Raw genomic sequence first — 16604 nt, forward strand, 5'->3', positions numbered from 1 at the left:
TGAAACCCCTGGTCTCACCCAAGATCAGTATCTAAGCAAGGCTGGGCCTGCTTGATACTTAGACCAGGGTGGGGGGTGGTTTCCTGTTTGGAGGGTCCCAGTTCCCCTTGTCTGGCCATGTGGGTACCAGGCCTGCTAACCCCTCTCTGCTTCTCTCTCTCTCCCACATAGTTTGCAAAACCAGAGTGGCCCATGGCACCAACTCTCACGAGGTGAGTGGAAGACTTTCCTACCCGAGCAGCATCCCTGAGTCTGCCCATTGCTCTCACTGGGCCCCTGCTAAATTCTGTTGCTAGAGCCACGCCTCCTGCTGCTCACTGTCTGGCTCTGAGTAGCCACGCCTTGGGGTGTAGCTCAGCAGAAGAACCGCTGTGGCTCTGTCCTGTCTCCCACTTCACCCCACTTTCTGCCTCTATTTTTAAGGCTTCCTTCCCCCACCTTGGAGCCTGGCTCAGTCTTTCTGGGATGCTGTGCAGGCTGCCAGCTGGGCACACATAGCAGCTTGTAGCTCAGAGAGCTGCAAGCTGCTTCTGGTAAGAGCATACCGTGGGCCACCCTTTTGGTGCACCCTCACATCTGGCTTTGCATGTCTGAGAGGAGATAGTGCACTCTCCTGAGGGCTCTCAAGAGAGACCCATCCTTGAGACCTCATCGAAGCCATACACTACAGATGCCATCCCACTGGGTAAAAGCCTCCATGCATGTGTTTGGTAGACACATGTATGCAGTTTGTAGCAGAGCCGACAGAAATCACACCAGACTGATGTGTCCTTGGTTTTCTGGCCTGAGGTCCATCAGTGATGGGTGCTGGCTCCTATCACTCCCAAAGAGGCTTTTGAGAGGAATGTCTCAGTCCTGCTGGTTCAGAGGAGATTTGAGGATAGAGCCCACACCTCCAGTGCTGAGATCCTTCCTTCTGCATGGTTGCCCTCTGTACCTTAGTGTCAAGGAGTCTCTCCCCAGTGCCAGTACAGAGTGTCTGGAGAGTCAACGCTTTTGGGATATGGAGACAGTAAGCACGTAAGGACTTAGTGGCTGTGCAGAGGACCCTTGGGTCCCTGTAGTGTTCTTAGCAAGGCCCCACATTCTCAAGGGTGAGCTAAGTAGCCTTGTGGGGAAAGCCCGCCTGGATAACCCTACTGACAGAAGTGCTCTCCTAGAGAAGACTAAAAATGGAAGCCCAGATGCCATGACTTTTTCCAGATCTAGGTCATTCTCATCTCCTGGCAGATGTTTAGGGGAAATGTCTATAAACAGTATCAGAATGCCAGGGGACAGGCTGTGCCAGGGGGTGGCCCTGCCATGGGAAGTCATCATCAGCTGCAAGGACAGCTGTCTGCTAATGTCAAGAGCCATGCGGGGGTATCCTGGCTGCTTGGGTTCCCAGCTGCAGCAACACCCCGAGATGTGTTTCATGAGTAAGCCAGGCAGAAAGCAGGCAGGCTGTAGAGCAGGCACATCCCTGTCACCACCGAGCAGCTCCTCTGTGACATCGGAGAACCCAGCCTTGGGATAGCACACAGCTATTCATTGCCTGATGTGCACCTCCAGTTAGTTACTCTGCCTCTCTGAGCGTCTGCCCACATTTTATCATTGGGGATTTGACAGTTATGGGATGAGGGAGTTACTGTGTAGCTTGCCATGGAGCTTGGCTCAGCGTGATTGTTAGATTCACTGTTGTAGGAACAGCTGCTCCAAGGGTGGGATTTAAGGATTCAGATTGGGACACTGTTGAGTCACTGAAGTCAACCAACCCCCTAGGCGAGGTCGTCATTTCCCAGGGAGGCCATCTGGTTCCCAGGTATGTGCAGAGGCACGCATGCACACACGCACGCACACACACACACACACACACACACACACACACACACACACGCATGCATGTCCTCTGTTGCTATGCCTGCACCAGGCATTCTCCCAGTCCCAGCCAGTAGTGTGCACCCTATCCTTGGGTACATGAAGACCCATTGCTCTTGGGGATCGGGAGGAGGGAGGCAGGAAGTTTGTCACTTCAGAGAATATCTTCTGTGGAGTGGGGGACCAGTGCCTCCTATCTTTCAGGGGTATCCAGTGACATCGAGTGCTGTGAGGGTGGAAATGAGGCTGCAAAGGGGGGGAGGCTTTTCATGGGGTTCTCACGTATATCCCAGCCTGGTGATCCATGCCTCTGCCTCCCCCAGCTCCACCATCAGCCCTCACTGATCTGTTTGCTTCTATGGACCTGGAACCCAGTGCACACACATGAGCTCCATGGGGCAGTCAGTCTTCCCTTCCTTCTTCTCTGTCTCTCTCCTTCCCTCTCTCTCTCCCTCTCTCCCTCTCTCCCTCTCTCCCTCCCTCCCTCCCTGCCTCCTTTTCTCTCTCTCTCCCTCCCTCCCTCCCTCCCTGCTTCCTTTTCTCCCTCTCTCTCTCCCTCCCTCCCTCCCTCTCTCCCTGCCTTCCCACTTACAGAAGCTACATAACCCACACTAGCTAGTAGACATGCTTATAGCAAGAAGAGTGGGCCTTAGCTGGCCTGTGCTGGGTGGTGTGTCCTAGCACCAGGGTCTTCAGCCTGTCAGGCCTACAGCATCTATGTTCTTAGCTGCTCCCCACACTTGCCTCATTCTTGGTTGAGAGGACATCTCCTGACACCTCACTCCCGTCACAGCACACACTGGTGTTTCCACATGGCTCAGATTTTGGCTTCTGTCCTGCTCAGCTGAGCTTCAGGCACACAGTGGCTCTATGATGGCTGACGTGAGGCTGACAGTTGGTCAGGTGGCCATCTTTCCAGCCCCATTAGCTTGCCTGGGCTTTCTCCTGGCTATGTGGTGACTGACCTAGCTCAAGCCACTACTTCATGTAAGCTGGGGCAACCCCCACCCCCATCCCATCATCCTCACGGCTGGTCATACCAGACTCCATAGCCAGCTTGTGATGGAGAAGAGGACCTCCCCACCACACTGAGCCCCCATCAGAGCCTCCTTCAGCAAGTTCATCCCCAGAGGAGCTTGAGGCGAGGACAAAGTTGTATTCCAGTTGGCTGGGTATCATGTGATTATGTGATAGGGCGTATCAAGGTGCCAGGCAGACCCAGTTCTAGCCCAGTCTTTCACTCTCCTGCAGATTGCTCATTGAAGCATATGGAGCTTCAGTTTCTTTAAAGGTGTGGCAGTGTGCCCATCTCAGGAACTGTAAAGATAGCACCCAGTGCTTATAGTAAAATTATAACAAGAGGCAACTCTGACCAAAGGCCTCCTACTCCTGCCTGGTAGCGTCTGCTTCCTGTCTTCTTCCTTTTGGGTCCTTGTGGAAGAGCCTCCAGGTGTTATAAGCAACCAGTAGCACCCAACGTAGGCAGCCCCATTCCCCAGAATTACAGTGACTGATGCTCTCAGGAGCTCTGGAGTTCACAGTCTGCTCAGCTTTATGTGGCAGACCCAGTGGATTCAAGGTTTCTCAACTCGAACAGCACAGATGCTAAGTTCACAGGTGTCCCTGCACACTGCCTGCTTGCTCTGCCTTGAAACTCTTTGGGTATCCTCAAAGAGGGTCTCATTGTTTCTGAGGGTATTAGAGGGGGCCCTCTGGAGAGCAGCCTTGGACTCCACGGAGGAGCCCCCTTCCTTCTTGGGCACCAGCTCTTCACCACAGGGCCAGGGAGAGGTCATGGTAGGGTTGCCCATGAAGGTGACAAGCCACTGTGGTGGAGACTAGAAGTTGACGGACTCTGATACAGCCTTTGTTTTTTGTTTCCCCAGATGGCCATTGTGTTCAACCAAGAGGGCCTGAATGCCATCCAACCCCCCTGTGTGGTCCAGAACTTCATCAACCACAATGCTGTACTGTACAAGGTTTTTGTGGTGGGAGAGTCCTACACGGTGGTCCAGAGACCCTCACTCAAGAACTTCTCTGCGGGCACATCAGGTAATCCACTGCTCCTCATATTGTCACTCTGTGCCAGGCCGTGGGGCAGAGCTGAGATGGGTACCCAGTGTCTGTCTTCTGGTATTTATTGTTATTTCTGGGTTAGGCAGAGATGACCTGAGTTGAAAGAGGTGTATAGTATACAGTAGATAGATTTTAAAAGGTCCTGAAGAGCCAGCCATCCAGAGACCCTGTGCTATAGGCACTATGGGGCTCCATCCCTCAGAGCCACTGCCAACTCTAGGAAATTTCTAGAAGCTTCTTATCCCAAGGAAGGTCCCTCGGTCCACCCAGTGATGGTACCCAGGAGTATGCCAGAGTGGGTGTGGCCAGCCCTGTGTGGGAAGTGAGGGAAGGAGATGCTGTTGACTGCATTGCATGCCACCCTTGCCTAGCACGTCCAGATTGCCAAAAGGGGACCCGAGTCTGAATTACCTGCAGCTTCTGCAGCTGTCATGGTGTGTCAGGGTTTCCATAGCAGACAGTAGCTACTTAGCCACACAAAGATACCTGTGGAGGACCCCAGGCAAGTCCCAGTGGGCATAATCACCCTTGCCACGCCCCAGTGAACTTCCCCTGAATCGGTAGGCAGGGTCCTAGTGTCCCTCAGATGTCACATGGAAGAGGTGTTTACATGACTCATTGTCCCCGAGGGTCTTGGAGAAGGCCTTCTGGAATCAGCCCTGAACTCCTTGGAAGAGCCCCTCCCTCTCATGCTTCCTCTTCCATCCATCCTGGACACCAGCTGTTTAGGGACAGTTAAAGATATGCTGACACTGAGCTGCTCAAAAGAATGGTGTAGCAATCCTGAAGGCCCCTCTTAGGCAAGTTTCAGAAGTTTGTGGGTCACGGCGATGCCTTTAGAAACAGCACAGCTCAGTCTCCCTCCAGGCTTCTTGGATACTAAATTCCCTGGTGAGGCTTGTTTCTGCCTGAGAGGAAAGAGCTGGCCTAAGCATCAGCCAGCTCCAGCTGAGCAAGCAGCAGCCTTCCTCAAGGCCCCAGAAGGCTTTGTTGCCTGGACTTCTGCCGTCATCCCTTCAGGGCTTGTTACAGCTTCTCCAGCTGTCCACTCTGAACCTTCTTCCTTTGCTGAGACCAGGTGGTTTGGGACAGTCCCATCCTGACACAGGTCCCCGCACTTGCCCACTGAGACCTGCAACAAGGGCAGTGTTAGACAGGTGTGTGTCACATGTACCATCAGGAGATGTTCTTGCAGGCTGTGGAACACAGGAGATTAAGGTTTTAACAAAAACATTTATTTGCCAGATTTTATTATTTGCCAGATTTTAAAAATATACCTATTGAACCTATGAAAATTGTGTTCAGTTAAGTAGAGGGGCCTAGCAGTAAAACATTGCTTAAAAGAGAATCCAGGTTCCATCCCCAGCAAAACACAAACACACACACACACACACACACACACACACACACACACACACACACACGGGGAGACAGATAGACAGACAGTCATGTCTTGCTTATGACACGCCCTTTCCTTTCTTACCCAGATCATTTCATCTCTGAATGAAATGTGGCGTCTGATCTGCTTTCTTACTCCTACAAAAGGGTGTTTGTTCACTGCTTCCTCCTCTCTCTTCCTGGTTGTAAAGCACAAGGCCAGATTCCGCCTTGGTGCTGGGAGCTGGGAATGATAAAGGCAAGAGCCGGTCAGAGTGTCTTCTCTTGTGACTGTTTCTAGGCCACAAAGCGCCCTGAGGCATAAAATTCTGAGGTGGGCTGGGGATCAGAGTGACTTTGAGTGGGCCTGTCTGATCCAGAAGTGGCACGGTTCCGGCTTCACCCTGCACATTCTTAGCCTGACCAAGAAGACCTCAGCTTCATTGGCCCTTTCTCCTGATGAGCTGGAAAGGGGGCTTTGAGGATTCTTTCCAGAGCCTACTCAACCTTGCAGCCCCTGTCACTCCATGTGACAGGGCCCTCAGCTTCCCATGTGCACCTTGGGAGATAGGTTTCCTGGATTGTAGTTGTTCTGGACATGGGATATAGACGGGGCCCTTTCACTCCATAGCTACCATTTTTCTCTGATTCTCACATGTCAAGGTCCAAAGTTTCAAATGTGTGACTTATATAGCTATAGCCCATGGTACCTTTAGGCTAGAACCCAAGGAGTTTAGTAAAAGGCAGCATTGGTTTGTGCCAGCCACTAGAGAATGTGTTCATGTTCTCTGCCTTTGGTTCACACTCTAGGTCAGTGGTTCTCAACCTGGGGGTTGTATATCAGATATTTAAATTATGATTCATAACAGTAGTAAAGTTACAGTTATGAAGTAGCAATGAAAATAATTTTATGGTTGAGGTCATCACGACATGAAGAATTAGATTAAAGGGTTGCAGCGTTAGGGAGGTTGAGAGCCACTGTTCTAGGTGGCTCTCAGCATCTTCCTTCTGTTTCTCTTTCATCCTGTACCTTGACCCTGCAGCCACATCACCTTGGGCCCTTAGCTTCCTGTAAGGACTCTACTCTCCTCCTCCCTTGTATCCTAAGGGAACATAAAAGAATGGTGCCCCTTATTTATTTGAAAGGATAATAAATATCTCCAGTTTGTCCCAGTCCTTTGATACTCTTACAGGGTGACTTGGTATGCAAATGAGTGGGTGGGGCCATGCTCTGTGCTCTCCAAGAAGATTGCAGATGCAGGTAACCTGGTTCACTGACTGTAGTTTACTGAGCTGACTCCAGGACGCCTAAAGTCAAATGATGCTGCTTTTATGGAACGTGCCATAGACTCACTCTGGGTGGCATGCTAGAGGGCCAACCCGGCAGGAGCCAGCCAGGCAGGTTCATTAGCAGTGTGTGTTCCTGGGAGGAATAACACAGGGGAGACATAACTGGAGGACCAGTTTTATCGGAGATGAGAACTTCAGGAGACATAGGCAAGTTCTAGGACACCAGGTTGAGGGGTGAGAGCGCCCTGTGCAAAGGGCTAAGCAGGGCAGCAGCAGATACAGGTGCCTCTGCAGAGTCGGTTTCAATGACAGGATGGTGGCATACACCAAGGGGAACAACAAGGAGACCAAACATAAAAACTGAAAGCAAGGTCATAGCCTATGTATTGAGATGTCCGAGCCAGTCTGGTCATCCACCCTCCCTTTGAGTCTGTTTTTTCCCCCTGAGAGCAAAACCATCACCTTGGCCTCCCACTCCTATTGTAAGTTGGGGGTGGCCCCCATGCTAAGTGTTTGGGGGACTAGTCCAGGAGAAGTCAATAGCTGGGCTCCCAAATTATCAGTGCTCCTGGGAACAAGAACCTTGCTGCTGAGGGTACACAGCAAGGCCCCAACTATCTGTTAGCAGAACCAGCTACCTCAGAGCTCCCTAAGGAGCCAGGCACCAGGACTCTTTGCTGGGGCTAGACACCTCTGACCCATCTCAACTCCCCCCAGTCTCTTAATGACAGGCTGGAAGCTGCTCACTCCCTGTATCTCGGTTGTGCAGAGCTGCTGGGCACGTGCCTTAGCCAGGGACATCTCTTCCTTACTGGTCCTCAGGACAGAGTGCCCCAGGCCAGCAGTAGCAGTCAGAGTAGAAGGCAATTTCCCTTTGAGACATCTGTGCATCTGATCTGTCCGTATGAAGCTGTTAGGGACACAATCTGTCCAGTGAAATAGACATTGCAAGTCCCCGGTGCTCTGGTTTCTTCCTCGCACCAGCCAAGTGCCTCTGTGCACTTGCAGGCTCCTACAGGCTTCCCAGCCTCCTTGAGTATTACTGTGTCCACCTGCTCCTGGTGGCCTGTTCTCATTCTCAGGTCCGCTCTGCTCTTTGGGCCTTTACTCTTAGGGACCTATAGAGACTCGGGTGGAAGGTACCCCAAGTTCAGGAGGCTCCAGGAGAAGGTTGGCAATGCCCATAGAAGGCCAGAGAGCTGTCCTAAGTGATGAAGCCCTGGTCTGTCCTCTGGCCTGTCAGGCTCTGCCCACCACTCCTGAAGGTGCACTTGTGCCCGAGAGTAGGGACCAGTGGACATGCTTGACACAAGTCCCGCAGGGTGTTTATTTTTCCCAGGCTCCTCCCCAGGACCATCTCTCATGCCCCCTGTCTGGACTGGCTCTGGTCGGAGCAGCGGGAGGACTGTCGGGCACACCGGGGTGGCCAGGGGCCTCTGTGCCCCACTAGCGGGAAGGATGCCAGGTACTTCAGCGCCTGCCTGCTTGGCTCTGCCTGAATCACTTCCTTGTGCATGATTTTTATGGCGCCGTAGAGTCGTGGAGCTGCTGGGGGTCATGGCAGCCACAACAGGCACCTGAGCCCTGACACACAGGCCCTCAGCCGGTGTTTAGCCTGTCCCCGTGCTTGAGGGCCTGGGTCCCAGGGATGATCACCATGTCCTGCAGGGTAGGGTCCATGACACCTCTCTTGCAAGAATTTGAGCAAGGGTTGTCAGGATCCCTTCGGGGGGGGCTTCCAGCCCAGATTGGTCCTGTGCTATTCTTGGTGGGGGTGGGGCTATGAGGGGATAATGGCCAGAACTCAACCCCTAGGCTTGTGGTTTTGTGATTCTTGCCCTAGCGTGTCCATGCTTCCAAGTGCTTGAGAACATTGCAAACTGTGCAGCCAAGCTTACATCTCCCCAGAGCAATCGTGGCTTATACCTCAAGGTCATTTGTACAAGGGAAATAAATGAATGCACCATCACATTCCTGGGACTGAGCTGCCTCTCTGGTGCCCAGTGGGGCTGAGGGATTGTGAGCGGCAGCAGATCAGACATGTGTGGAGGAGACTGGGAAATTGCAGTGCTTTCCTGGGTAAGCCTATGGAAGCCTTGCTCGGGTTCCTATTAATTAGTTGGGAACCTTTGTCTGTTAAACTCACATATGAGTGGCCACCTGATTGGGGATACATAGACCAAGTGGCTTTTGGTAGGCGTCTCCTCTCAGGACACTCCAGACCTTTGATATCTGGGTGCACAGTGTCTCACCTCCATTGCCTTCCTCTCTTCCCAACCTCCTATGCACACTTATGGCCTGCCCAGCTTCAGGTGCTAAGGAAACCCATACACGGTGCCGTAAGATGGTAGTGAGGGTGTCCCAGTAAACCATGTGGGAGGACAAATTGAAACTGGGGTCCTGATGGTCACATCTGTATGCGATGCAGCTGTGGGTGCCTAGCTCCCAAGAACCCAGGGCTGAGCCAGAGGCCACCCAAAGCGTGACTGGGGTGGTGCTGCCCCCTGGTGTTGGCATTGCTGTCTCCTGGTCTGATTTACCCTGTGACTTCTGTTTTTTTCAGATCGTGAGTCCATCTTCTTCAACAGCCACAATGTGTCAAAGCCGGAGTCCTCATCAGTCCTCACTGAGGTATGTGTCTCATCCATGGCTGCCTGTCAAGGGGTCCCCAGCTGAGCTGTCTAGCAGGCCAAGGTTAGCACAAAGAACCCCTGTCCCCACACAGGACCCACACAATCATATATCAGTGGGCATCACAGTCGTGTCTGTGTCTGGAAAGGGAGCGTTGTGGACCTGGTGAGGACTGCTTGCCCCTGGAACAGCCTCCCTCCTGCCATCATGGCTGGAGCATCAGTATGTCAGGTTTATCAGGGGTGCTTGGTGGCCTTATAGCAGCTTGGAGATGTCACCAACCAAGTTCATACAGAGGCAAGCAGGGATTATCCTCACCTATCTGATTGCGAAGTTGCGTCTTCTAGAAATTTCCTTCCTCGATAGTGACAGAAGGTGCCTTGGGCTACAGCCTGCTGTTTCCCACAGAAGTCTGGCTTCAGGCTTCCTGCTCTCCATGGGAGAGTCAGGTGCTCTAGGACCTCTGAGTGGGTCCTTCTTCCTTTCCTGGTTGGACTCAATGACAGACGCTGCCAGTGACTTGTACCTAACCTGGTTCCAGGCCCCTGTCCTGGCCTCAGGTGCCTGACCTCTGACCTTAGCAGTTCCTTTTTTATATGGCTCTGGCTGGCCATATAAGTCACAGATCCACCTGTCTCTGCCTCCTGAGTGCTGGGGTTAAAGGCGCGCACCTCTAGCTTGGCCAGTTCCTTGTTTGTGTTGCCTTTGAAGATGTAGCTGTGAGCCAAGAAAGCATGGCTTTGACAGGGACCTGGAAAGATAGGGCTGTCCCTTGGGATATTGATTCATGTTGCCCCCCTAGAACAAATAGGGAAGCCTTGGACCATCTAATTTGTCTTAACTTTTTATTAATGACTGTGTGTTTATGTGCACATGCGTGTGTGGACGACTTTGTGGAGTTGGTGCTTCTTCCTCTCCCCCCTATGTACGTGTTCTGTGGAAGGAAGTCAGCTCTCAAGACTGTCACACACTGAGCCACCTCATCTGCGCAGACCACCACATCTCAAGCAGACTCTCAGAACTGGCTGTGCACACTGAGAAATATAAGCAGAGCCTTGTATTTGGGAAGGCTTTGTTCTCTACATGTCAGAATCACTGGCATCCCGCCCCCTCCCACCAGGCCCCTGAGAAGGGAGTTGGCCTTCCACAGGCTTCCTGGGAAGCTGTCCTTGATGTTGTTCTTGCATAGTATAGGACTGTTGGCCACTAGGACTATTATCAGCCAGTACCAGAGGGATGCTTTGAGGGCTGGGAAGTCTCCTTCAGTTACTGCCTACTGGTTTGCTGCTCCTCCTGAGGAATGGAATCTAGTGCACCACAAGGTCCCTCCCCACACCCGAGGCCTGCAAGTACCCCAGACTTCCACTCCACACCAAACCCTTCAGAGCTGACATCTTGTGATGCAGAGTGACAAGCACAGCCTTTTCCCTGGGGATGTCACCCTCCAGGATGCCTTCAAGCTGAACTGAAAGTCGATTCTGTTCTCAGGAACCAGTGGCCAGAGCACGCCCCACTCATCACCTTCCTGCCCCCAAAGAGTGCCATGCAGAGACATCTGATAACCTTGAAGGCCCGCCTCATCCCCAGACAACGCCTTAGAAAACAGGCCTACCTTCTCCCTGAGCTTTTAGACCCTGAACACCTTTTGCCATTGAGAGTCAGTTCAAGGGGTTATTACGCATAGGCTTCCAGTGGGTAGCTCAGTGACACACACAGACACACACACCCCAACACATACACACAGCCTTATTATCTATCCCCAGCTCTGCCATAGTGGGGAAGCAGAGGTCTCCTGGGACTGCCTGTGGTCTGACCGGAGTCACATCACCTACCTGACCATCAATTCCTTCATCTCGCATGAGTTACTAGGAATGCCTGTGTCGGAGGTGTACATCTGTATCTAGATTAGTGTCAGCTGTGATAGAGGTTGAGAGTCACCAGGTCAAGCTGCAGGAGCACCAGCTCGACCCTTCCTTCCCTCCTCACCCAGAACCTCACAGCTAAATTGGCTTGGGTCCACCGGGCCATCTCCATGCCTTTGTCTGATCCTGGGCCAGCTGTTTGGGTTTGGATAATCAAATGGCTTCGGAAGGATTTCTGAGATTCTTCAGCTGAGCTAAGAAGGTGCTTTTATAAACAGTATGCCATGCGGCTCTTTAACAGGCAATGGCCAGCATTGTGGCTCCCAGGCACTGCGCCATGAGCCTCAGATCCGCCCAGCAGTCCTTCCTGACCCGAGCCTCGTGGCCTAGGTATTTTTATTAGCCTATTCACTGGGGTGGAAAAACAAGGCCCAGGAGGGCTACATGACAGATCAGGGCCACATAGTGGGTACAGGATGGCCAATGCTGGTCTCTGATTTGGTTTGGGACTCTAACCTGGGCCAAGCCACTGACCCAAGTGACCAGGAGGCTCAGACAGGGCTGAGTGCCCATTGTAGCCAGATGGTGGCTGTCCCCCAACTCCCCCAGGAAATACTTTCCCTAGGTCAGACACTGGATACTGGGGTTTTAAATGGAGGGGCCCTGCTGTCCTCAGAGCAGTGGGGATAGCCTGAGCAGCAGGACATAGATGGGCCCACGTGTCAGTCCGTCCCTGCTCAGCACATGTCTGTTTTAAGATCTTTTTTGATTAGTGACCAGAGCTTTTTTATTTGGTTGTTGTCCTAGTCAGGGTTACTGTTGCTATGATGAAACAGCACGACTGAAGCGACTTGGGGAGGAAAGGGTTTATTTGGTTTACATTTCCACATGACAGTTCATTTTGAAAGACAGGACAGGAACCGGAGGCTGGAGCTGATGCAGAGGCCATGGATGGGTGCTGCTCACTGCCTTGCTCCTCATGGCTTCTTCAGCCTGCTTTCTTATAAAACCCAGAACTGTCAGCCTGGGGCTGGCACCACCCACAGTGGACTGGGCCCTCCCCTGTCAATCACTAATTAAGAAAATGCCCTACAGGCTGGCCCACAGCCCAATCTTATGGAGGCACTTGCTCAATTGAGCCTTCTTCCTCTCCAGTGACTCTAGCTTGTGTCGAGTTGCACAGTTGGCTTGTTTTGAGAGAGGGTCTCACTTTGTAGCCCTGGCTAGCCTGGAACTCTATGTAAAGCAGGTTGGCCTGAAACTCACAGAGATGCTCCTGCCCCAAATACTGGGATTAAAGGTATGCATCACCACACCCAGTATTTTTTGTGCTTTTTAAATTGAGATAAAAATCCACGTGGGCTGGAGAGATGGCTCAGTGGTTAAGAGCACTGACTGCTCTTCCAGAGAGCCTGAGTTTAATTCCCAGCAACCACATGGTGGCTCCCAACCATCTGTAATGGGATCTGTTGCCCTCTTCTGGTGTGTCTGAAGACAGCTACAGTGTACTCATATACATAAAATAAATAGACAAATCTTTTCTTAAAAACAAATTCACATGTGTAAAATTAGCTATTTTAAATAGTTTTTTTTTTTAAGATTTAATTATTTTTTGTATGCATATGCGTGTTTGGCCTGCATGCATGTCTGTGCACTACCTGCATGCTGTGCCTGTGGAGATCAGAAGAGGGCATCAGATCCCGTGTGGATGATGACAGCCGAGTCCAGGTCCTCTGTAAGAGTAACCAGTCCTCTAAACTGCTGAGCCATCCATCTCTCCAGCTCCTAAAGTGAACAATTTATAGCAATAGTCACACACCCAGTGTCCTGTAGATACACCTCTATCTAATTCCAAAACATTTTCCGCCCCCTGTTCCCATGAGCACTCAGTCCCTATTCCTCCCACCCCCAGCCCCTGGCCACCTTGGGTCTGACCTCCATCTGCATGGTCTGTGCTGGCATTTTATATAAGCAGGATCTTCAACACTCAGCTCCCAGCTGATTGCTGTCACTCAGCACTGTGCATGAAAGAACTTCAGTCCTTTTTATGGGTAATCCACATTTCTGTGTGGATAAGCTACGGCTTTCCCATTTGTCTAGCGATGGATATTTAGGCCATCTGGAATGTCTGACCATTGAAAGATCACTACAGTTACCATTGGTGCCCCGGGGTCTCTTTTGAGTACCCCTTTTTTAACCCCTAATAGACTATCTATCTGGACCCTAAGGAATTTTATGTTTAACCATTTAAGAATTTTTTTAAATTTATTCATTCATTCATTTTTGTGTGTGGCGCTCAGAGGACAGTTTTCAGAAGTCTTTGCACCCTGCATGACCCGGAGATCAAACTCAGGTCATCGGGCAGCAAAGAGTTTTAACCCACTGAACCATCTCACCAGCCCAATATATTTAAAGCTTTTGACTCAGCTTCATTTCCCACTTTGGTTTGAGCCTACCCCTTTCCCCAGACCTCGATACTCACTGGCAGCTAGCGTGTACCCTATTGTGACATTTCGATCTTAGGCAGTGCAGTCTGCGACCTTATATCCAGGAGCTATACCTCTTCAGAGCCAGGCTTGTACTATCCCTACCTTGTTGTCCCTCCCAGCAAGTCTAAGATGGAGGCTTAATCATTCCCACTGTACAGATAATCAAGTGGAGGTGCAGGCCAGGTAGTGTAGCCAAGTCTACGGAACTGAGAAATCTCTGCTGGGATTTGAATCTGTATCCTCATCTATAATCCCTCCCGGAGACTCGGTCCTCTTCAGAGGGTTCCCAGAAAGCAGAAAACATGTAACACAGGGTGGGCAGACTTGGGCTCAAGGCCTGTGGAGAACACCCTGGGAAGCTAGGCTTAGGGTTGGATAGGCAGCACCTTTGGGAAAGCCCAGATCACATGGGATGGGATGTTGTTTGCAAATACCTGGTACATCACAGCTGGGAAGAGAGAAGCACTCTTCTCCAGACCTGTTCCCTGGATCCTCAGCCTCACTCCTGTAGGCTGCCAGCAAAGTGGCATGGTGGTCGGGTGCTGATCGGTACCCATTTCTACCTGGCTGTGTCTGCCTTTAAGTTCTGGTCCAAATGCTTTCTTCATCTTAATGTCTTCTTCCATAACAGACGCTATCCTTCCTGCTTTCTGTGACCCTGGACCAGGCCCTGACCTCTGTGAGCCCATTTCCCTGCCTGTTAATGTACTGATAACAGCCACTTCAGTCGTGCTTGAGCACAAAGTACCCTGTTTCATGCACTGATGCCTCCAGAGCCCAGCAGCTTGCACCATGGTGGGTTAGCCCCACCTCCTGACAGGAAGGATGGATGGTAGTGCTTTTCATGAGAGGGGTCTACTCTCTATGGTACCTTAGCCACAAAAGCCTGACCTGTATATATGTGTTCACAGCTGGACAAGATTGAGGGAGTATTCGAACGGCCAAGTGATGAGGTTATCCGGGAGCTGTCTCGGGCTCTGCGGCAGGCGCTGGGAGTGTCACTGTTTGGAATCGACATCATCATTAACAACCAGACCGGGCAGCATGCTGTCATTGACGTCAACGCCTTCCCAGGTGAGCATTGGGGCTGGGTGACCCTACACTGGTGGTCCTCTGGCTGCTTGATATCTTCAGGGGATGGGAAACGAGTGAGCTTGGCTGGAGATGGGAGAGTCCCTCCTTGTGCTGGAATCTAGGCCGAGTGCCACCGCCATGCAGCCTCTGTTCCTAAGACAGAACAGTGAAGCCCCAGATTCCTCTCTGGGGAGGTGCCATGCCCAAGCCCCCCACAGCACTGTATACCCTTCCCCCCCCATCTTTCAATCCTGCCATCAGCCTTATCCCTGACTGACCTCCTCAGTCCATCCCATTGTCCCTTCCAGACCCAAGGAGCTAAAAAGGGCTTGGAAGACTCAATCTCTACCATCCACAGGTAGGGAGACTGAGGCTCCTCCAGTGGCAGTATTTTTGGGGGGTCACAGAGTATGAATTGGCAAGACCAGACCCCCCCAACCCTACCCCCAGGCAAGTACTGCTTCCACTGTTCTGAGCTGGGAGACTGAGAGCCAGGCCCACGCCCTGCCACCGCATTCCCCATTATAGTGTCTGCTGCCACAAAGATCCCCACACTACATCCCCTCACTGCTGGAGCCTTGCGACGCTTCTGGCTTGGAGCGCAACTCTGCTGAGCATCCATCCCTCAGTCTCTGCTCAGCCAGTGGCCCAAGGGATTACCACCAAGTGAGCCCTGGCCTGGATCTATGGGGCTGGCAGCGCTCCTAGACTGGTGGCATGCCCTGGAGACCCTAAGGCCAGTGGTCTGTGTATCATCACTGCAGCTGAGAGGTGTAGAGCCTTCCAGGTCTGCTGGCTCATGCCTGTCATCTTACCACTCTGGAGGCTAAAGCAGGAGGATTGTCCTGAGTTTAAAGCCATATAGGGTTACATAACAAGACCCTGCCTGAGGAGCCTTGGGGGATCAGATGAAAGAGAGGCATAGTCCAGCTTTGAGTCTCCATAGCCCCACTTTTCCAGACCCAGGTATCCCTGCCTCAGGCTGGCCCAGCTCATAACCTCCACTCCCTCCAGCCTTACCTATGTAGTGATGTCATTGTTCCTGGATGTTCTTTATTTTCTTGATATGAAGGGATAGCTAGCTCCTCTTTGCTGTTCAGGGCCATGTGTGGCCAGGAAGCCACCTCACCAGCACAAAGCATCTGGGTACTCAGTCCCTATATCCTGTTAAGCCCCAGAGAGAACATGAGGCACTCTAAACCATCACAGCTCACAGCAGGAAAACAGGGACCCCAAGGAGCCCAGCAACTCCATCTGTCGTTCACTTGACATCTCCAGGGGTGACATTTTCTGTTCTCAGAGTTCACACCTCAGTTGGGAGGAGGCAGAGGATGGGGGTGGAGCAGCTGGTGGCTCCTCTGTCATGTATGGACACCAGAGAGAATTGGGTAAAGGAAAGGACCGACACTGAAGGAGGAGCATCTGGGTACCAGGAGGGTCCTGATGGGGTCTGAGGGGAACCTCTGAGGCCTGGCGGAGACTTTCGCTCTCCCTTTGGGCAAGATGGGAACATCCCGGGTCTGAGGCCTGTGTCCGGCCAGCGTGTTCAGCTCCAGCTCATTGCGTTCCCCAACCCCCTAGGTATAGATGGTGGGGCCTTGGGTGAGCTAGAGCATAGAATGAGGGGATTGGTGTATGTCAGGAGGGTCATAAAAATGAAGTAAAGATGTCGGTGATCCAAGAACACATACAGCCCACTATGGGTGACTTAGGACACTGAGAAAGCCTTGGGAGGAGGGACATACACTTTTCCACTGGTGATGGGCAGCCCCTCCCAACAGCCAGGGAGACAATCACTAAGAGCCAGTATGAACACAGTCTTCTGCCAGGGGACCAAGAGCTGGATTGTCCCAGTGGACAGGGCCATGTGGTGGGTCTGTAACTACTGAGCCCAGCCAAAGCTGTTGAGGGATGGCCTAAGGGTTCTATTGTCCCAGGGACCTCAGGC

The 16604-nt window shown here is 52.0% G+C and overlaps 1 protein-coding gene across 4 annotated transcripts in view; it reads left to right on the plus strand.

Moving 5' to 3' along the window:
- Positions 1-16604, plus strand: part of Itpk1 (inositol-tetrakisphosphate 1-kinase) — a 135418-nt gene that overhangs the window by 114423 nt on the left and 4391 nt on the right. For 3 of the 4 annotated variants that reach the window (XM_076921349.1, XM_076921351.1, XM_076921352.1), the window contains 5 exons: positions 172-212; positions 3744-3909; positions 7940-8065; positions 9164-9231; positions 14494-14656. In XM_076921349.1, coding sequence (XP_076777464.1) covers positions 172-212; positions 3744-3909; positions 7940-8065; positions 9164-9231; positions 14494-14656 — 564 coding nt within the window. The remainder of the gene's footprint in view (positions 1-171; positions 213-3743; positions 3910-7939; positions 8066-9163; positions 9232-14493; positions 14657-16604) is intronic. The other variant, XM_076921350.1, reaches the window with a different exon arrangement.

Source organism: Arvicanthis niloticus, chromosome 23 (genome assembly GCF_011762505.2).
Source record: "Arvicanthis niloticus isolate mArvNil1 chromosome 23, mArvNil1.pat.X, whole genome shotgun sequence".
NCBI lineage: Eukaryota > Metazoa > Chordata > Mammalia > Rodentia > Muridae > Arvicanthis > Arvicanthis niloticus.